The 22,612-nt window shown below is 35.1% G+C and overlaps 1 protein-coding gene and 1 long non-coding RNA gene across 6 annotated transcripts; one reads left to right on the top strand and one right to left on the bottom strand.

The window, feature by feature from the left end:
- Positions 1-1,610: 1,610 nt before the first annotated feature.
- LOC127949304 (neuropeptide Y receptor type 1-like) lies at positions 1,611-17,221 on the top strand. Of its 2 annotated transcripts, none has more exons than XM_052546397.1 (3): positions 1,611-1,692; positions 6,243-7,077; positions 15,281-17,221. In XM_052546397.1, the coding sequence occupies exons 2-3, from the start codon at positions 6,352-6,354 to the stop codon at positions 15,695-15,697; spliced, it is 1,143 nt and encodes a 380-aa protein (XP_052402357.1). In that variant the 5' UTR covers positions 1,611-1,692; positions 6,243-6,351; the 3' UTR covers positions 15,698-17,221. The 2 variants fall into 2 exon arrangements, with proteins under 2 accessions (XP_052402357.1, XP_052402356.1); XM_052546396.1 differs by lacking the exon at positions 1,611-1,692 and adding an exon at positions 4,423-4,481.
- Positions 17,222-17,300: 79 nt separating this feature from the next.
- On the bottom strand, positions 17,301-21,563 carry LOC127948599 (uncharacterized). 4 transcript variants are annotated; one of them, XR_008152126.1, is made up of 6 exons: positions 21,483-21,563; positions 20,658-20,706; positions 20,034-20,181; positions 19,810-19,945; positions 19,391-19,518; positions 17,301-18,574 (listed from the first exon to the last, which is right to left on the bottom strand). It is a non-coding gene; the product is annotated as an uncharacterized LOC127948599 (long non-coding RNA). The 4 variants fall into 4 exon arrangements; XR_008152127.1 differs by having other exon boundaries at positions 20,034-20,178; positions 21,483-21,561; XR_008152128.1 differs by lacking the exon at positions 20,658-20,706 and having other exon boundaries at positions 21,483-21,541.
- Between the last annotated feature and the right edge of the window lie 1,049 nt (positions 21,564-22,612).

Here is a 22,612-nt window from a genome sequence, read left to right as displayed (position 1 = left end):
TAAAATATACAGTAACTGGATGAATTGCATAAATGTAGCCTGCTATTAAAACACAGCTCGAATTTGCTTTGACCTGACATTTATGACAAATGTATTTGTTCAGAAAACAGAAATCAATCTTTTTGGTTAAAATCATCACTCTCATAAATCAGGCCTTAGTGTATGCCAGTGTGATTTATTGTGTTCACTTGCTTACATAACAGCTATTTAAAAAAAATGAAATTTCAGAATTCACAGAAAATATTATAATTTAATAGGGTTTTTGAACTATAGCTTAAGTTTGAAACCAACATGCGTAATTTGACTTTTTCAAATGACAGGATACATCCTCAGAACGCGGGCTAATGTTCTGACAAGAGATATAAACAAGCATTCTTCCAGTGACGTCAGTAGAACGTTCGCTCAAAGTTATCTGGTTGAACACACATACACAACGTCTCCTTAAAGATGTCTCTAATGTTTGCATAACCAGGAAAACGAGTTTTAATAACTAGGGATGCACGATAATATCGGCACAATATCGGTATCGGCCGATAAAAGCTTAAAATGACCATTATCGGTATCGGCCGATATGAATATTTCTGCCGATGAGCCAAACCGATATTCTCCAAGTGAAATAATTGACCTGTTTTTCAGATGTGAATGTCTGTCTACATTTGTAAAATAATAAATTTATGGTAGAATCAGTACAGAAGAGATACATGGATTTCTCTTCAGTAAAATTAAAGTTTAAATATATCAGTATATATTTGTATATATATCGATATCGATATCGGCATCGGCCAAAATTATTTTGAAAATATCGGCATATCGAATATCGGCCAAAATCCAATATCGTGCATCCCTATTAATAACATTTATAAAAACGATTTTAAGAAAACATAAATATAAAATTAACTTAATGTGAACTTTAATAAAACCTTCTTAGAACATATTTCGTTAGCTGTGCCCTGCTGAATAAAAGAAAAAAAAAAGAAAGAAACCATCACAGAATTTGAATTTGCTTTTACTGGTTATAATGGAAACTGTAATGGACCATGCGGGTCTCTACTGGTAATTGGTCACCTGCTATTGGTGGCTTATTAAAACGACTCAATCCTAATATCCCAAACACATTAGAGTAAAAAACATTTTTTAATGGTTAAAAGACGATGGTTTGTAATCTTTGTAATTACTGAAAACCATTAGAATTTTTGTATTGTTTTCTACAGTTGTTTTTTTTCAGCAGGGTGGTATCTCCATCAACCTTTACGCAGCTATAGCCTACTGAAACAAGGCTCTGGATGTTTTACTAATTTAAAAAAAAAAAAGAAGAAGAAGAAGAAGAAGAAGAAAAAGAAAAAACACCGTGAACAACGCAACGATATTTCCACTATGAAAAGGAACCATGTGTTAATAAAGTGCAAACAACATTTAGGCTATCAAATGACAAAGCTTTAATAAAGACGTGAATAATTTTTCTACAAGAACTAGAGCAGTATCAGCAGCTCTTGAATAAGTGTCATGCTGTGAATGCATCACAGCGTCATACTTGGAATTGGTGGTGTTTGGTGCTCTCGGACAGCCATGTAGACCACGCGTGAGTAACGCTTGTGCAGAGGCGCAGTTGAGCAGATGTCAGTGCTGCACACACACGTTCACTCACACACACTGATGGAGACTTCAGCTCTGGCCGCGCGTGAAGCGCCGCAGGTAAGTCTCTGGAACGCGCTTTTTTTTGGAAACATGCTGAATCTCTCCACTCGATCGTCACTTTTTTTTTCTCCGTGCATGAAAATGCCATGTTATTATTTAAGAACAACCAGCCACGCAGTGCGATTCAATCTTCCTCACTATGGTTGATGTTATTTTGTGCGTCAATTCACTATAACACGTTTTGGCTTCAGGTGAAAACGCAGAGAAATCTTGGATAAATAGGTTGTTCATTTCATAATGCGTTGAAAATAAACTTTACAGGCTCAGAAGCGCGATAACCGACCGTAGCTATAGTGAACAAGAAGAAATGGAGCATTAGGGTATGAGGACTAAAGTACCTGCAGGACTTTGACCTGTTTACGATACACTAAATGAAAGCACTTAACTCCGGAGTTTGGAGGCTAAACGCGCAATAACTGATCTTAATGCTGTCATCGAAACTGTCTCTCCTGGGAACGAGAGAACATTGAGAAGATGCTTCGCGCCTAAATGTTCCCCTTGGATGGTCTTATCTTTCTCTTTGGGATGTAATTGCACATTTCAGATTGTTGAAAGGAGATATTAAGGTCTATATTTTGGTGAGCTCAAATCCTCTCTTTTTGTGTCTTATCAAGATTGTATTTCAACACTAGATACATATTATTGTACTGCTGTCATACTCTGTGAATTTGTCTTTTATGGTGCTCTATAAATTCTTGGTGCAGACTGAAAATATCAAAGTTCATTTTGTGTCATCATTCTAGCCAAAGGATGTTTGATGCTATGTGTGTTATGAAAGACAGACAGAGGTGTTTTCTTTATATTTTAATACCGATTTGTACAATTTTACACTATGCATTGGGGATTTGATATTTGTGTTTCTGATATAGCCTATTATTTATATTTCCCCTTTAAATGTGCATCATTAGAGGTTTTTATAGTGCACCTGGTGTAGAACATATACACACATGAGTAGGATCCAGTTTTACTATCTACTAGATTAGAAAACTAAAAAATATATATAATTTTTAGACATCTGTTTTCTCCGACTTGCCTTCCCTGTTTTCTCCTTCGCCTCTTCTGTCAGTCAATATGTCACTGTGTTGACCAAAATTGACCATACTAAGTCACAAAATATATATTTTTTAATGTTATAGAGTAGACAATCAACATATGGTCAATGAAATTACAAATATTACACCCTCAGTATAATAAAAAGTATGAATAATAGAGTATGTTTAGTTTCTTATGTTGTTATGAACAATGTCTATCCCTGTTTAATGTGCAAGTGGAGCTTCATTTATATGTAAACTGTACAAATAATTATTTGTCATCTCATTAACATTTAGCTTTAATCATTTAGCAGATGTATTATTATTGGTGATTAATGTTTTCTCAGGCGGTTAACTTCTCGCGTTAACTGGAGATGTAACTTGATCTTGAAACAGATCAGTCTGACTCATAAACAAATTGTTCAGTCTGATTTTTTTTTTACTGAATCAGTTGGTTAATTGAAAAGACCCAAAATAATTTGTTCACTTGGTTTCGGAAATTTTTAAATATAGCGCACAATTACTACTTAAGATATAATTAAGATTCTTCATAAATCTCCTTTTTTATCTCAGAGAAAAACAACAGCATGCAGGTTTGGAACAACTTCATGGTGAGTAAATAATGGCAACATTTTTATTTTGGGGTGACCTATCGCGCTACACTAATGTGGACTACTGGCTTACTTAAGACAGTTGGGAATTACTTCTGTGGCTATAAACAATACAAGAAACCGTGGACACTATAGATCAAACAAAACATGTCAGATCCTAAAACAATGCACTGCAAGTAGGACTGGAACCTTGTTATATATCCACTGGTTGTTATTTGATGTTCATGAAGAAAAAATCTTTAGGAGAAGTCCAGTATATGACTGCAGAGAGAAGCTGTTTTACTGGAATATGGAGCAATGACATTCTGATAAAAAAAAAGGTAAAAAAAAAAAAAAAAAAAACCTTATGCATGGATGAATCATTCACAACAAGATCAATACATTTAGAAAAGCGATAGTAGGATGAATTTCCATTTCATGCCAACTTAAACAGTGCAACTTGTCTGAGGTTTTGTGGCTGTTAAACAGATCTTTTCAAGAGACAAACAGACTTGTCAGATTGTCATTCAGTGAACACTCTATTCTAAGTCTTAAACCCAGATATGCTTTATGCATGCATTATACTGTACACCCAAGATACCCGAACAGCCAAGCAGCGTCTTGCACTTTCAAAAAACATCTAAAGGCATCTCTTCTGTGAACCCTTGACCCAATCCAATAACACTTTTCTTTCACTGTTTATCCCTATTATCCCTGTGCTAGCGTTTAGTTCTCTGAACAATCTTATTTTACCCCCTTCTTACCACCTCCTTATAAAGAATCACTACTCATTTTTAAGTCGCTTTGAATAAAAGGGTCTGCTAAATGATTCAAGACAAATGTCAGTGCGATAAGAGACTATTATTCACACAGTTTATGTATTAATGAGGTTCAGTTGGAACATTAATCACTAATAGGGTTTATTATTCGTCGTAGCGTTTGCCATCTGTTGTCCACCGTTAACTACCTTCAAACATTCCTTGAGTATTAAGTGACATTGTGTTTTTTGAGTGAGTTCTCAGCAGCTTATAATCTAATTTAACATTGCTGGAATACATTTTTAATACCCTGCACTCCTAATTAGATTTTCCCTTTACAGACATACAAAGGCAAATGAATGACTTCCGCTCCATCTTGACATTTAAGAGCCTGCTTCAAAATGCTGGTAAATTCCCTTTGTAGCCCAGTCTACTCTTAAGGTCACTTTGTGCAGAGTATTCCCTTGATGGTACCGTTCTGCAGAGCATGTGGACAGCCTGCCATTTAGCCACGGTCTACTGGGATTAGCCACCGTCTGCATATCCCATTGCAGTTCATGCACACGAGACTATTGTAATGTAAACGTATTGGCCTGCTATGAATGCAAAAGGTTAGTTAGAGATTCACAGCTGGGCTTCCGGTACTGTTTATGTTGTTTATATTCATACAATGTGTTTACAATAACTAAACATGTTGAATTATGAACCAGTGAATTTAGAGTTGAATTTGGCTGCTGAGAGAGAAGATAAGGGAGCCAGTGATGAAAGAACCAGAGACCTAAAAACAGGAGGCTTTGCCACCTCTGTTACCTTGACAACCTGCTTCTAACTCTGATATATAGACCAATGCAAGTCATTCATATAGTTTATGTCTGTGCTTATGTCTGGAAGTAAAACTATTTAGGATAAAGACGTATGGTTTGATTTACATTTAGTTGCCTGTAATCATGAAAAATGTATAGTTATAACTAAGGTACATGCAACAAGTGTAAGTTTCTAGGGGTGTAATGGTACGTACTGTAATCATGCCGGTTTGGTACGTACCTCGGTTTTGATGTCAAGGTTCGGTATGGTTTTGGTACAGCAGGAGGAAAAGAATCAACAGAACTCCTTTTTAATACTTTAAACAGTTTTACTGAACAGATAGCTCTTTTTAAAAATAAATTCAGTTATAATTAATTGGTACACTGGTACTAAGTACATTTTCTTAGGGATAAAAATCTAGCTCAGTTTTGGCTTTAAACTATTGAGTCCTTTTACGTTACTGTAAAGTTACAATTAACAACAGAGCCCAAAATGAAATTCAATTTCTATTTAGTTTTAAAAAATCAACACTCAACTTAAAAAAATTGTATGCAAATGTTTAAATTGCTCATAATGCAGTTTTAAATGATCCAATTTCTATGTTATTGAAATAAAATAATTTACACAGTGGCTGTCTTAACTTGTTTCATAACAGATTTATTTATTAAGCCTACATTAAATAATTAAGACATCACTGACATGTAAAGTCAAATATAATGAGTATATAGTCTAATATTTGGTGAAATGCTCTTCTCTAGACTTGCCTGGGGTGAATGACATTTTGTTTGGAAGCTGTTTTATTGACATCTTCCGCAATCAAAACACTGATTGAGCGATAACATGAGTGTGTGTGTGTGTGTGTGTGTGTCTGTCTGTGTGTGTGTGTGTGTGTGTGTGTGTGTGTGTGTGTGTGCATGGGCCAAAATCCAATGGATTTATTCATTTCATTTATTCAGGAGTATTTGATGGCTTAATTTAAAAAAGGAATCGAGTGCCAAAATTCTTAATTAACTTCTCAATTCCATGCATATAATGCAGGTTTAATTAAACAGCTTTTATTTATTATTTCATAATTTTATTATATTGCCTGTGGAATGCTGTTGGATGATTTATAATTATTACACAATTAAATGTGTATTACTTGCTCTTTCAAAGTGTAATATAAGTCTTAGAAATAAAGGTCAACAAGGCTAAGGTCAGTAGAAAAAGTGATGCTAGAAGATTAAAACAGCTCTTTATTAAATATGACTGAAGGGAACATTTATTGATTTTTATAACTGGATTGGTCCCTAATCAAACATGACAGTAGATACTGCCTTGTCGTTTTTGAGTATCGATTGAAATGTTTTCTTATGTCTCCACAGTGTGTCGTCAGAATTACTAAAACATGGTCCTGGAAAAGTTGTTACCTGAAAGGAAGTTGTCTATGATCACTTGATATAAACCAACACCAACTGCATAGGAGGTGGAACAATGCCAGACTCCGCCCTCTCTCCACCAGTTCCACCAATCACTGCTCTGAACTGCTCCTTGGATGCATCGAATTGCTCCTTTGCTAACCTCTCCACAATCGCGTATGGCGACGAGTGCTATGGCAGCCACTCTTTGTTTGTTGTGATGGCCATTGCTTACAGTGCTGTGGTACTTTTGGGTGTCATCGGCAACCTGGCTCTCATCCTTGTCATCGCACGGCAGCGGGAACTTCACAACGTCACAAATGTCCTAATCGCAAACCTCTCTGTTTCAGACCTGCTGATGTCCCTAGTCTGCCTGCCGTTCACCTTCATCTACACCTTCATGGACCACTGGGTGTTCGGCGCGGTCATGTGTAAACTCAACAGCCTGATCCAGTGCTGCTCCGTCTCGGTGTCCATCTTTTCCTTGGTTTTGATCGCCATTGAGAGACACCAGCTCATCCTACACCCTCGCGGATGGAGGCCAAGCCTGAACCACGCCTGTCTGGGCATCAGCCTCACTTGGGCCCTGGCCACCCTCACTGCAACACCCTTTCTGTTGTTCTCCAGGGTGACAGACGCCCCGCTGAAGCAGCTGCCCTCAGTGTTTCAGGAGCAGTACAGGGGAAAGGTGGTGTGTGTGGAGGAGTGGCCCTCCAGAGAAATCAAGCTCACCTACACCACTGGCATGCTGGTGCTGCAGTACATCACTCCTCTCACCTTCATCTTCATCTGTTACTTGAAGGTAAGACCAGAGAGACGAGTAGGAAGAGAACATGCTTTTTTGGGGCGTTAAATATTGGCGCAAATACCAGTAATTTGAATCGCATTGCGTGATTCATTTTAATATTATCCTCCCATAGATTTTGTGTCTGAAAGGGAAATTCCTACAAAATGCTTATTGAATAAGGTCAGGTGCAAAAATAACTGTGTCCATACCTTTTCAGCGCTAATTCTTTAGTAAATCCTGACAGTACTATTTTAACTCCAAACGATGGTTTGCGTTAACGCAAGCTGTTCGTAAATCTGGCCTAATATGTGTAAGTCTGTGCCGTGTATGAATCATGTATACCTATGTTTGTACATATACAGTAGTACCACTCAAAAGTCTGAGGTCAGTTAGATCGCTTAAAAAAAAAAAAAGAAATTTAATACTTTTATTCAGCACAGTGATGCATTCAGTTGTTGAAAAGTGATAGTGAACATTTCTACATTGTTAAAAAAAACTATTTGAAATAAATGCTGTTTGTTTGATTTATTGATTTATTTATTTTTATTAAAGAATCCTAAAAATAATGTTTTTCCCAAACGTATTATGTAGCACAACTGTTTTCAAAATTGGTAACATAATTAAATGTTAATTAGAAATCAATATATGAGAATCATTTCTAAAGGATCGTGGCTGCTGAAAATTCATCTTTGCCATCACAGGAATACAGAAATCTGTCTGTCTATTGTCTTCGTGCTGAATTGCAAAATAGTTTTGCTGATATCGAGGAAGGACATGGATAAGGTTAGAGGCAGGTTTGGTGTTTGGTTAGGTTTAAGGGGGTAAAAGAAGGGTAAACCATATAATTATAGATGTGATTACAGAAATTAATTACAGATGTAATTACAGGGGAGTACAATGTGTAACATAAGTATAATGTAATAACATGCATGTACACAATAAGTACAAATGATAAATTGAAATGTAAGTACATTGTATTTAAGGACACTCGATATAGAGTGGGGCTGATGAGAGAGAGAGAGAGAGAGAGAGAGAGAAAGAGAGAGAAAGAGAGAGAAAGAGAGAGAAAGAGAGAGAAAGAGAGAGAGATTTATGCAGAGAATATATATTCAGTTCAATGAAATGAAATAATGAAAATTGTGTCATTGTATACCCTCAAAACTAGCTTGCTGTTATTTTTTTCCCTCCTGTGGAACATTCACAAAGACATACAAGCAAACAAATATACAGAACATATAGATCTTTTCCACAGTTGTTTTAATACAAGTTTAGATTGACCTTGGGCTGAAGTCATTTTTCACTGTTCACTAATCAGATGCGCCATGTATGACGCATTCTGGACGTCAGCATCATCAGCCATCACTGGTCTCTTAACAAAATGTCATGATGTAGAACCCTTGACATCATCACAGGAATCATAGGCAAAATATGATTTGCTGTTGAGATCAACATTGTCAGGATGTAATTTACTTAAATTATGGTCTGTTCCTCACAAAAAGCTATTATGACTTCAGAAGGGTTGGCATGTAGTGCATGAATCATTCAGACCACTTTAATTCAATTCAAGTTTATTATATTTTGTATTTACTAATTATTCAATAATTCATTGTTGTCTTTTTTTTAGCTTGAAGTCTGTGGTCGTTATGATGAACAGTTACTTTATGGAGAAGATCAATATTGCAATTCTCTGAAAATAAACATACAGGTTTACAATTTCACAAGGAGGAGTAATGACAGAAATTTCTGAGAGTCTGTTTTTTTTTTGTTTTATCTCATTGCTGTCTCTGTGAGAACAAATTAAGCCATTTTAGTCTTATAAAAGTTTCATATGTTATTCATATTTCCTTTGGGTTTACCTCAGAATACTACATGAAATTGAAAAGTAGATTTTCCCTTGAATAATGTACTGTTTTTTGGAGTGCTAGAGGAACGCTCATCTCTCTCAGTCAGTTAGAAGACACTCTGTAGGCTGTTAAGAGCCCAATTTATTCTGTATTCTTATATCAGTCTGAAAAGAACAGAACAAATCCCTCCTACAACATCCTGACTGCTGTATCACAGTCTAGTATACGTCTCTTGTGGAAGACTATGATATTAAAGTATATGTACTGTACATGCTTGTTGCTCTTTTCCTGTCCCTGGAGAGTTCAGCTTATGTCTGACCGGGGAGGTTAGAGGTGGGTGAGACATCACTGAGAGCTTTGCAGTTTGACATTTATTCAGGCTTATTAAGTGGGTTTGGTTCTTATTTATAAACGTTAAGCTGGCATACTTGATAGATTTCAATTTAATAGTCAGTGGTTATCTGTCAGAAGAGGCGCAAGACGCTCAAACTCCCCAAACCTTTGTCAAGTACAGTGATAAATGAACTGGTTTTTAGCAGTCTCTTAGTAATGTGCATGAATCAGATGTGTAGAATGTGTCAAAAAAATGTATTTAGATTTTTTCTTTCATGTAGCCAGGGGTTTTCAGACTTTTTTGATGCCACCAAAATATGATGAATGTGATCATGTAAGGGACCCCCGTAGTAAAATACATATTTTATGATCTTATTCAGGTATGTTTTATTTTATTTTATTTTAATTAAATAGTTTTACTAAGGCTAGTTCTAAAATATTATCTTGAAAATATTTACTATTTATCTACTTTTACAATAATGCTAGATTTATAAATCGTATATATAATATTTTAAACACTATCAAATATACCATTAAACACAAGGGCTGTCAATACAATAAAATAAGATAGATTAATTGTATGATTTCCATAAGCAGGATGAAATCCAATTGTGTAAATTTGTTAAATTGTTTTGTTTTAAGGATATTTAATGGATATTTTAATCCTGCCAGCCCTTAAATACATTTTGTAAACCCAATTTCTATTGAATTTTCGACTGACTCTTAGGCATCCTCTTGCACAGCATACTTCCACCATGGTAAATGATGCGTTATACATTTCAGTAACAAGACACTTTATAAAGCCCTAAGCAAAAAAAAGCACAAGAGTCAGTCAGTATTTGACCTAGTAACTGTGATGCGAACGGCTGACTTGGAATTCAACTCAATGTGAGATTCTCTATGTCTGACTTTTTACTCTTTACTCTTTTTTTTTTTTTTTTTTACTTTCAGTTAAAGCTTCATTACTTGATAATATTTATAAAGCTATTTAAGATGAAGTAAATGATGTATGTTTTTATCCAGACTGATTGTCCTCAATGGAAACTGATACAAAACTAGTTGAATATTATAGCAGTCTCACAAATACAATCATAAATGCACACACACACACACAAACAAAAATGCATTTCTCTACAATTCTGCTGTATTGTATAAAGATTATTGCTGAGTTTTTTTTTGTCCTAGAATCCAGTAGCTTTAGACATAGCTCAGTGAAACAGAGTGTATTTTCTGACTGAACATGACCAGCAGCCAACATGACCTGCCACATCAGCTCATTGCCAACATGAACCCAGTACTGCTGCAGGATTTGAGAGAAAAGAGAGAGGGTGGGATTGGTCAGAGAATGGCAAAATAAATGAGTAAGAGGGAGACAGAAGATGAGAAGAAAGGGTCTGTGCAAAAACTGATCATTTAAAAATTCAAAGACCCCCAAGATCACAAGGATGAGTCATAATGGCTCATCCACAAGGGGTACAAAAATAGAAGTAATAATAATAAAAAACAAAACCAAAACAAAGATATGCTGTAATACAAAGGATTCAAACCTTTATGATGTGTAATGAATGGCGTAAATGGGAAGGAGGATTCATGTGACAAGCTCCCACTTCTCAGTAATGAGTTTAATATGGAGATTGTTATGTTGTAAAAATGAAAATGCGTGTGTGGGGTGACAGAATGAGCATCCTGCCATCATTATGACGATGGCTCACTGTTCAGATTGTCAAGTGCTGTTGAGCGTTTGTTGGTGTTCAAGTGAGATGACCGAGTTTTGTCAAGGATGCTTGTCACTTTTACACCCAATTAACCACGGGAGGTTAGTTCAAAAATGGAACAGCACTTAACACCCACATGCACACATATCCAAATTTGTCTCATTCGTTCTCTTCCCCTCTTCCTCACTTGTGTTTTTCCCATCTCTGCCGCTGTCGTTTTAAAAATTTTGCTTTTTTGCATCACAGAAAGCAAAAGCACTTTTCACACTCTTGCTAGTTTATTTAATTTGTTGAGCAGTGGAAACAGAAATTTTGTCATTTTTATGAAAGCTATGAAAACCCACTTCTGCCATTATGTATTTTGTCTGATAACATGCTGGGATAGAAACGATGGTGACGGAAATCACATTTTGGTGTCCCATTTGTCTCATTTCAAGACCAATTTTTTTTTAGCTAGCTTTTCCTAAATGCACCGTAATAAAAAAAAAATAAAAAACATCCGATTTTCTTATTTTCTAAATCTTGAAACGAAGCACAAAAATATCCACAAATGATACTTACATAGATTTTTCATTGTAATGCATACATCATGTTTCATATTTCATATCAATCACCTTCATCTGGTAAAAAATAAGAATACTGACTTCTTATGACAATGTAAAAAAAAAATCTTTAAACAGCTATATTTTTGTAGTTATTGGCTTTTTTTACACTGTCAATACCAACATGCTTTATGAATGGACTGAGATACAAAAAAATCATATTTTGACATTGGATTTTCATAGTTTAGGATTAAAACAAGGGTAAAACAATTAAATCTATGCAAATGTAAATGATGGAGTACTGTAAAATGTTTCCAAAACCTTTATATAACAAAAAGAAAAGTGTTACCTTTTAATAATGGCAAATAAATGTGCTCAGATATTCACGTTATTTAAATCAGACTTATTTGACATCATAATTACTTCAAATTCACCACAATATTTCAAATATGCTACTCACTGACAGCATTGTTAGTAGATTTTTATTTATTTTGTAATGTGATCTCAAAATGGCCATTTACCAGCCCATTAATCACCCTGGACTATATTTTGGTCTATCTTGATCTATCACCACCATAGAGGATGACTAAAGCATTTATATTCAGTTGGATCCTTAGGTGCTACTGTCATCCAACCATCCTACGGTCCAGTACTGCAGAATGTGACGCCAACAAAGATTCTGGCTGTCCGGTCAGGGCAGCAACTGTCGGATTGCATCAGATCAGTCTCTCTCTCTCTCTCTGTATGAGCCAACGACTTCATGAGTCCTAATGACTGAGGGACTTTTTTTGTTCAGCTGTCAGTAAAATCGACCTAGAATCACATTTAATCAGCCCACTAAACACAGCCAGCTTTCCATGGAAATGATTTGGATATGGAGTCAAACCTACAAGTTGCATACCATACTGTATACAGATTCACTGTTTCAGTCTGGCTAATGTTGGCTTTCAGATTTGAGCTGAAGTAAATAATAAGTTCTGAACACATACATCTCAGTCTGCGTATTCATTCTTTCTCTCTCGCTCTCTGCCTCTGGGTTTTGTGTCATGCAGTTATTTCAGGTCACAGGACTCTGTGCCAGCGTTGCCATTCATCAAATGAAGAGAGAGAATGAAAAACGGAGGAAAAGAAGGAGGCTGGAGTCAGTTGTGCTTGCAAGATTCTGATCTGTGCGCGTCTAATGAACTAATGATTAATTAATTCATCTTGTCGTGCTAATAAGGCATGCAAATGCACATGCACTGGGTGGAGCTTGTACAGATGTTCTGTTCTAAGTGGACGGAGTGTTCTTCCTTCTATCAGTAGGAAAGAAAAACAAGGTTTTTGAGAACGGCATAGCTGCTCTGTCCCATAGCTATCCAAATTATTACATTGGTTTTTATTTATCGAAAATTTTGAGGGAAATGTTGAAATCTGGTTCATCTTGTGCAATCTAAATGGCCTTTTGGAGCCAAATAAGCTTTTGCAAAAGATAACATTATGGGACATATTTAATATGATATGCAAATGACATAATGAGAGTATCAGAATACAATAATGATCTCATCAAAACAAAAATGCTTGGTTACTTGCTTTAACACAATTTCTGTTTGTGAGTTACTATTTTACTTGTGTGTTTACTGGAAATGTTTGAAAAAGTTTCTATAGATATTTATATATCAGTGTTAATTTAGTATTATTTAAATAATATTATAATATTAATATTTGACCTTTGTATAATATATAATGACCTTTTTTATTTCATATTTATTAAATTATTTTACTAAAGTTTAAACTTTAATTAAGTCTTTCAATAATTGTTATTTTAGTACTAGATTTAGTCTTTTTTTTCAGTTAGTTTCCAAGGGAACATTTATTTATTTATTTGTTTGTTAACTAAGACTAGATAAATTGATTATTTTTGGTCTAGCCCCCATGAATTCTTAAATATATATGGGGGTTAGACCTATAAACCTTTCTAGCACAGGGCCCCTAAATGTATGTCATTGTTTAATGGTTTGTACATGGTGCTGGATGCTCAAAAATATGTTATATTGTGCCATTAAATATTTGTATTTAAAAAATGCTTGACTAAAAATTTTTAGTTAGAATTAAATATTTTTGAATAGTCATCAATGGGGAGATATGCTCTTTATAGAACAGATTCCAATATCTACCAACAAGAGCTAAGTCCATGCTAAGCAGCAATAACTTAACCTTTTGGGTCGGACCCCTGCCTCCCAGCCCATCTTTTCATTTGAACTGTCTTCTCTTTGGTGTTAGAGTGGAACAAGAGAAATCTCTTTGCATTTGCTTTGATTTGTTTTTGGCAAGTTCAGTGTGCTTACTGAGGCACTTTAACAGTCTCTGACAACAGAGTGACATTGTAACGCCATTATATAACTTGCAATATTGTGTTTGTGGTGCTTAAAGAGTGTTCTGTTTGTATTCTGTCTGTCAATTTGTGTTGACTCAATAATACAAAAGACACAGAGCCTGAACACACACACACACACACACACACACACACACACACACACACACACACACAAAGATCATCATCTGAAATGTCAGAGCAGCTTTTCCCCTACTGTGTTTTTAATGATGGTTTGCCCTCAGGTCAGCTATAGTTTATGAGCTTCGGCGAGCGTGTCATAGGGTTGTTTACTGTGGTTGTTGGTGGAGGGAGTTGATTTTAGACTGCAGATCTAATTAAAGTATATAGTAAATATGTATTCATATAATCCTTTTGATGAAGATCATGCACATTAAAATCCACTTTGGACCATTATTTTCATGACTTTTTTTTAAAGGCCTTTTATGTATAAACTTTTACTTTTGTCCAAGACCTAGATTTTATTAACAATATGTCATAGCTAAAGACATAAATCATAAATGCAGTTCATAAAAATCATAAAAGAGAATTCATAATAATAAATATTGTTTGAAACTGTATAAAAATCATATTAACATAAACTTTTAAACATTTAAATATTTCAAGTGTGAACTTTTTTAAACTATCAATAAAATATGACTCAACTATTCATTATGGATACATAACAATACATTAAAAATGTGATTAATACAAATAAAATCTCTCTCTCTGACATTAGCCTTATCAAAACAAATGATTCACTTTATTCCAAAAATGTGGTGGAAATTGTCATAACTTTCAGAAAAAGTAAAAGAAATGGCAGAATTTCTCTCTATATTGAAATAAATATATTGGGGGGAAAAATATATAAATAATTATCTAAACGTCCAAAGGGCCAATATTTAAAAAAACACCCATATATGAAATATGAATAAATGATTGCTTATCTGTCTCCCTCTTCTCTTCTACAGCGCCATAATCACATGATGATTTTTGTGTTTTGTTTGCTTTTGTATTTATTTATTTATTTTTTAATAAGCTACTCTTAATTCACTTTATACACAAAATATGTCTCAGTTGTTTAATGCATTGCACATCTGCATTGATACACAATGTAACTGAACAAAATGTTCCATTACTATTTCTAATTTAGTAAGGATATATGTATCCTCTTGAATATTATTTGTAATATGCAGTATATTTTTTAAGATTTATTCCTTTATAACTAAAAGAAAAAATCTTAATTTAATGGCAATTTATGTTCACTGTGGTCAAGTTATATTTTTTAGTCCATTTGAAATTGTAGGAGTGAATATAATAATCATTTTCTAAATGTCCACTGGGCCAAAAGTGTTCATACTGTAATTGAAGAAACACTCTCATATATGAATAAATAATTGTTTATCTGTTCCCCTCTTCTCTTCCATTCAGATCTACACACGTCTGCAGCGGCGTAATAACATGAGGGACAGATTACGTGAAAACAAATACCGTAGCAGTGAGACTAAACGGATTAACATCATGCTCTTTTCCATTGTCGTGGCATTTGCGGTTTGCTGGCTCCCGTTGAACGTCTTTAACGCTGTCATCGACTGGAACCATGAAGTGGCTATGAACTGTACTCACAATCTCCTGTTCTCGCTGTGTCACTTGACTGCCATGTGCTCGGTCTGCATTAACCCAGTGTTCTACGGGTTCCTAAACCGCAACTTCCAGCGTGACCTCCGGTCCTTCCGACTCTGCAAGATTGTGTCAGCACGGGAGAATGAATATGACATGGTTGCAATGTCTACTATTCATACAGATGTGTCCAAGATGTCACTGAAAATTAGTAGCTTAGATCTCTAGTATAGTTTCTTATTCATTATACATGTCTGTGTTCTGAAAAATGCATCTCTTTAGATTTAGCTCAAAAGTGTGCATTTACAATAAGAGTGATTGCTAGTAAACGTAACAATTGATGTCAGGACGATTGCTGCAACTATTTTCCAAGCTTTGTATTATAGTATGTTGGTAAAATTGTAAATACAAAATCAAGCAAGGATGCTCAATACATTTCTTGCGAACATCCTGTGTCCCGCATCAGTGAGGCCTCATGGGGACCGAGTCAATGTCTGAAGACATAACAGAAATTGTATGAGGCTCAGACGAGTGGACTGCGCTTTGATCACTAGGATGAAATCTTCTGGCTGCGTGAAAATTAATGCAAAGCCCAAGAGGTCCCAAATTCAAAGATGGATTTAAATGTATAATGAATGTCAGATGTGACTTTTAAGAGAAACTCCGAAGTGTTGAAACCCAAACTAAATTGATTTTCTTCTTAGTTATTCCTTTGACAAACCAAGCCTGCAGGAAGTAAAAAGCCTGTTTTTAAGAGGCATTCACATGAGCAGCAATTTGCAGGAACAAAGTGACCTGACATTGTTCATTTTCAGAGACTTTGCGATTTCTGATGTCACGAGTGACAGCGACTGTTGGCGATGTGACAAAGCTGTGCAGAGCGGCTTGGCAACCTCCAGCCATTGAAATGCTGTCAGTGTGAACAAGGCTGTTGTGCAATTGCTCACAGTGGTTTATTTTAAACCAGGGTGTCCAGTTCTGCTCCTTGAAGGCCAATGTCCTGCAGAGTTTAGATCCATACCATAATTAAACCAGAATTAAAACACACCAGAATCAAGGTCTTTGGAAAGGATTGGGTAGACCTTCTTTAATCAGTTTTGTGTTTGTTCTGTTTTGTTACTTTCAATCCATATTACACACAAACAAACTAATAAGAATGTGTTAGTATAGTTTAATAAATGTACATCTTCAGTGATGCATAATGATTGTAATTGCTTTGCTATTTCTAATTTGTTACGTTATATGTGATATACTATTGCTTATTGACAGATTTTCAGTATACTTTTTTGATTTATTCCTTCATAATAAGAATATTTTTTTTTTTATCCAAAACAGCTGATGATTTAATGCCTCCACCACTTGTTTTATGGCCACTGTGGTCATTGAAGTTTAAGTTTTCAGACATTAAAAGTGTAGTAGCAAAAATATTTTTTGATTATTACCCTCTGAAATTGCTAAATGATAAATAAAGACCACACTCTAAAAAACACTGGGTTAAAAACAACCCAAATTGGGTTGTTTTTAACACAACTGCTGGGTAAATATAGGACAGAACCCATATGGGGTTAAACTAACCCAAGAAGTTGGGTTATTAATTTTAACCCAGCAAATGGGTTGTTTTTTCTACCCAAAAATTGGTTATTTTTACAAAAATAATGGGTTAATTTGATTTCATAAATGGGTTATATTTTCAAAGGAATTTTTATTCCTTTTAACATTAAATATACCACATAATAAACAAACAGAACAACATTGTATTATCTTTATTTTTCTTTCAGCATATTACACTTTGTAATTACACTTTACCTCAACCAAAAATTCAAGAGATCATACAAAACAAAAAAAATAAAATTCCATTTATAAACAGTATTTAAAACAATTTCTTTCATTTTTATGGTTTGCCTCTGTAACTTTTCTAAACTGTAAATGTTTAGAAAAAAACATTTGAATTCATAAACTCCAAAGAACCACAAGGTTTAGTAATGCATTAAAAAAATTATTCATATTATTTTTAATCCATATGCTCATGAAATTCATGAACTCCAAAAAACCTCAAGGTTTTTTTAAATATACAAATAAATACTTATTTTTAAATAATCCATATGCACATGAAATTAAAACTAAAATACTTTACCTCAAGAACTGTTTGTTACAAAGCACATTCGTTTTAAGTCTACATTATGGACCTGTTGTTTTAAGTCTACAAAATGAACACAAAAATAAATCTATGAAATACAACGTATTGGCAGTAAAAGATTTTTACATAAAAATGTAATTGATAATCAGTACGCATAAAGTAATACTCTTCCTCAAGCAATAAAACAGTTGTTTATAAAAAATAAAAAAAAAAAACAGAACAAAAATCTCATGTGCAAATAAAACTTAAACTAAAATGCTACCTCGTGTTCTTGAACCACTGTTTGTTCAAAGAACCTCTTATAATCTACTTGCAAGAATGTAGTGCCCAGTGCAAAAATTTCACTGTTGGGGATTCACTTCCCTCCAACTCAAAAATATTATGAATAAACTCCCTAATATAGAAACAATGTTTCGGTTAGTTTACATCAAAAACATAAAACGATTTGAAACATACATTTACTATCCCAATGAAGTGAAGTGAAAGTGATGTGACATTCAGCCAAGTATGGTGACCCATACTCAGAATTCACGCTCTGCATTTAACCCATCCAAAGTGCACACACACAGAGCAGTGAACACACACACACACACACTGTGAACACACACCCGGAGCAGTGGGCAGCCATTTATGCTGCGGCACCCGGGGAGCAGTTGGGGGTTCGATGCCTTGCTCAAGGGCACCTAAGTCATGGTATTGAGGGTGGAAGAGAGCACTATACATTCACTCCTCTCACCTACAATTCCTGTCGGCCCGAGACTCGAACACACAACCCTTAAATTGCGAGTCCAACTCTCTAACCATTAGGCCATGACTTCCCCTTAAACAATAGTTCTTTGTTCCAAAGCTTCTCCTGCGAGGATGACAAATGCCCGCGACGCAATGTGTCCATTTTCAAGTTACAGGACATATGGGTAAGGTCTTGATGCTTCAGCCTGCTGGAGGTACTCCACCATATTTGTTCCAACCTAAAGGACAGATAATGCAAATTAATAAAGGTGAAACAAAATGGGAGTGTCAGTGGTGTGGGTATGGGTGGTGGGTTGGGGATTCATTCGAAACTGTTTATTCAATCAAGCAGTCTTTAGAAACAGTAGGTCTTGTATAGCCAGAGCTTTGGATGAGGCAAAATACCTGAAAATTATTACAGCTTGATCTGGCCCACTTTGACAGAGCCACTGACAGGGATGCAAAGCAAGTCAAAAGAGTTTTGGTAACACTTGAAATACTTTAATTTTACTTTAATTTCTACATTTAATATTCTGCCCTACAAAAGCAAAAGACCTTAACTTGCTAGAGTGTGAAACTGAAAAAAAAAAAGACTTTTTTTTTATCTGTCTAGTAAAATTAATTATAGCTAGGACACTAGAAATTTGCCAGTAAGATGTTTTAGTAATGAAAATTATCTACAGAAAAAAAAATTGTGAGCTCAGACTTATTTATCCAAGATACATTATAAATTAAATTACAAAGTTCTTATGGAGCATATCTTGTCAACATGTTACTATATATAAGACTGGAATAACGATGTTGGACATTCAGCTTTGATCACATAAAAATGTTCTTAATATATTCAAATGGCAAATATTAATTTATTGTAACAATATTTCACAACATTACTATTTTTGCTGTATTTGGATCAAATAAATGCCTTTGTAAGCAGAAGAGACTTAATTTAAAAACATTTAAAAAATCATACCGATCCCAAACTTTTGAATGGTAGTGTATTCAACCTGGTGAAGTCATTAAATGATTGAAGTAAATTTCTGTAAAGTTGTACTTACAGGCTGAATGTCAATGAAAGCTTTTTTGCTTTCATCAATGCTGGGTCGGACTGTTTTTCTGCCAATTTTGTAGGGTGGAGGTAGAAGCAAAACAGGTAATAGCTTTAGTGCAAGATTTCCCTTTGCATCTGTAGGAAAATAATATTACATTCATCAACACTAGTAAAAACAGAAGCGAGTTGTCATTGAGAATATAAGGCCAGACTTACTAAAAAGGTCAAATTAGCGTGAGTCCAAAATCCCATAAAAGTGTAGACTGAAGTGTAAAGTTGTGCTGTTGATCCACTGACAATATGCAAATAAAAAAAAACACAGATTTTTTTCATCACTGCATTTCTATATTAATCCTGACAGTACTATGGTGCAAGCTATTAGTAAATCTGGCCCATAATATCAAAATATTGTAGAAACATTTTAACCTTCTGTCATTTCTTCAGCTGTACATGAAAGCTTTGCTTCTCGCTCACAAAAAGCAAGATCCTGTCAGTATACCAGCCATTTTCCAAACAGTTTTGGGGCTTCATCTTAATGTAAAATGTGAAAGTCCTGTGCAATCTAAAAGCAAAAATAACAAAAAAAACTTCTCAAAAAAGACTTAATATAACTCATGTTACCATATGACAAAGACATTATGTTAACATACCATGCCTGAGGTAGTTAGCCGAGGAAACTCATGGAGGACCTCAAACATATTTTTCGCATGTACTGTTCCACCTGGCTGATGGGCTGTGTGTTGTTTCTCAGCCATTGTTTAATTTCCTCAGCTCTCTCATCAGATACGGTTGATTCTACTGGACAAAGAAATAGCAATGCTGTTAATCAAATAGAGGCTTATGAACATTTTTTACATGTAAAAGGATTAGTTTCCATAAAAACAGAAATACTCTTCAGAGCTTTTCAACACTTTAACTAGTAAATCCTGGATGTTTCTAAACTCCATGCAAACTGATTCCTGAATTATACTGCTTAACATTTCACTTTGCTCATAATTTGCTCACAAGTCGTTCCAAACCAGTAAGACCTCCGTTCATCTTCGGAAGACAGTTTCACGGTCTCACGGGTTTGGAACAACATGAGGGTGACTTATTAATGACATAATTTTGATTATTGGGTGAAGTAACGTTAAACCTTTAACTAAACGGGTATAACCACAATAACGTTACCGGATCTTTTTAATAATAGTAACAGCTGTTTTTTATGGTTTATGGTAATTGTATTATGATCAATGTATGGCAATCATTCAAATTAGATGAGATAAAAGTGTCACCTCCAGCGAAAGGCTGTGGATTTGCCACCACGGACAGTCAAGAGCAGGTCTGAGGGGAAAAAACAATATATTTTAGTCCAAGATTAATTGACACTTACCTGGATTTCAAATAATAATACATTTATTAAATGAATAAATTATTAGAAATGTATTTTTATTGTGAAAAAAAACCCGAAACGCATCAGACAGAAAAAAAAATAGGTAACGTTATCTCTGGTGCTCGCAAATGCAGGATGCTTTATGATCTATCATATAACGTTAAGTGATATTTTAAAATCAGAATGGGACATTTTTGCCAATCGGTAACGATTCAATGATAAAAAGACCAATACAAACCTTTATTTCACCAGAAAAAAAGGCTGAAGTCAGTTTGTTTTTAAAATATTTTCTCCTGTAACGATCCAAAATATGCCCGCGACAGATGACCCAAAAATTGGGTTGTTTTGACTTAGCACTGCATGCAGTAAGATGGGGGATGGGCAAGTCAAGGAATGCACGTTTACATCACATTGATCTCGTGGCATTGAAATTAATTGACTTAATGGACTTTGAAGTAAATTATGTCATTAAACAGTTAAGAAGAAACGTAAGACTTTGACAAAAGGGTCGTTTAACACATAAAAACTGAAGAAAACGTATTTACTATCCAGCAGGCATTACCAGCAAACCAAAACGAGCGAATCTGGCGGTGCATTTAATGTCATGTAAACGTGACTGTTGTCGCACATTTCTTTGCCTTTTTATCGCTCGTTCGCTCATTATAATGGTATGTGTGTAAATATGTTTAAAAATACATGTCAAATGTATAAATATATTGATACGAACCTTATTTCTCCAAATATTACAGCGTGTGTGTGGCATCCACCTCCACCTCGAATTCAGTCAGCTCGCGCTGCGTCAGCGCTGATCCTGCGCGGAGTTGATTTGACCCAATGAGCTGGGTTATTGCGTCCGAATGGGGGAGGGGGTGCATTGATTCAGCTCTCAGTGAAAACGACCCAGAAAATAACCCAGCGGTTGGGTTACATAGAACTACCCAAAAACTACCCAAGACTGAGAAAATAACCCAAAAAATTTACCCAAATGGCTCAACCCAGCACTTGGGTAGAAAAAATAACCCAGGATTTTTTAGTGTGCATTGAAGTTTTATCAAGGTCCTCTATTGCCGAGCAGACTATCATGCTCTGCTGTTGGGATTTTGCCAACATCAATGATTGATCAGCTCTAAATTACCGCAACAACATAATCAGAAAAAGATCAACCCAGTACAAAAGAGTCCCAGATTACAAAGCAATGCAGTGATAGAGATTTGCCATGGCATGATTATGTTTGTGCATGGTAGGTCACTGTGCTTTTTGCATACAGAATGTTCCTGTATACATAACTATTTCATTTGCTGGAGATATCGTTTAATCTTTTTGGATTTCAGATTTCAATTTTCCCATGTTTGTTCATTTTAGCACCCCCCCCCCCCCCCCCACACACACACACACAAAAAGAACAGTTGCATGTTCTTGCATGTACAATACTAAAAACACATTTTAAACAATACTGTATATCTGATATTCATTATGTTATACAGTTTAATTCACTTATTTTTTATTATTTGGATTAGTATGCCATCAATATGACAAACAAGTGAGCAAAAATGCATCTCTTAGCATTTCTTGTTTACTTTCAGTGTCAGAAAAAGCTCTTTAACTTCCCACAAGAGCTTAGTGATACAGGGCCAAAATTGGAGCAACAAAAATATCACAACACAAGCAAACACATTTGGCAGATTTATTCATTTATTTTGAAGTATAAGTGAGCGCTGCCACCATTATAGGGAATCAAGAGGGAATAGAGTGCTGGGAAAATAACAAGCAAAATAATGAAATATGTATTTCCAGCACCTGCTGTTTTCATTCTCAATATTCCAACTGTCTGTTTTCCGAGCTTGTAATATTCGAAAG

This window comes from Carassius gibelio, chromosome B1 (assembly GCF_023724105.1).
Source record: "Carassius gibelio isolate Cgi1373 ecotype wild population from Czech Republic chromosome B1, carGib1.2-hapl.c, whole genome shotgun sequence".
In the NCBI taxonomy this organism is placed as follows: Eukaryota; Metazoa; Chordata; class Actinopteri; order Cypriniformes; family Cyprinidae; genus Carassius; species Carassius gibelio.
The sequence above is the reverse complement of the archived record's forward strand: the minus strand, read 5'-3'. Positions and strand labels throughout refer to the sequence as shown.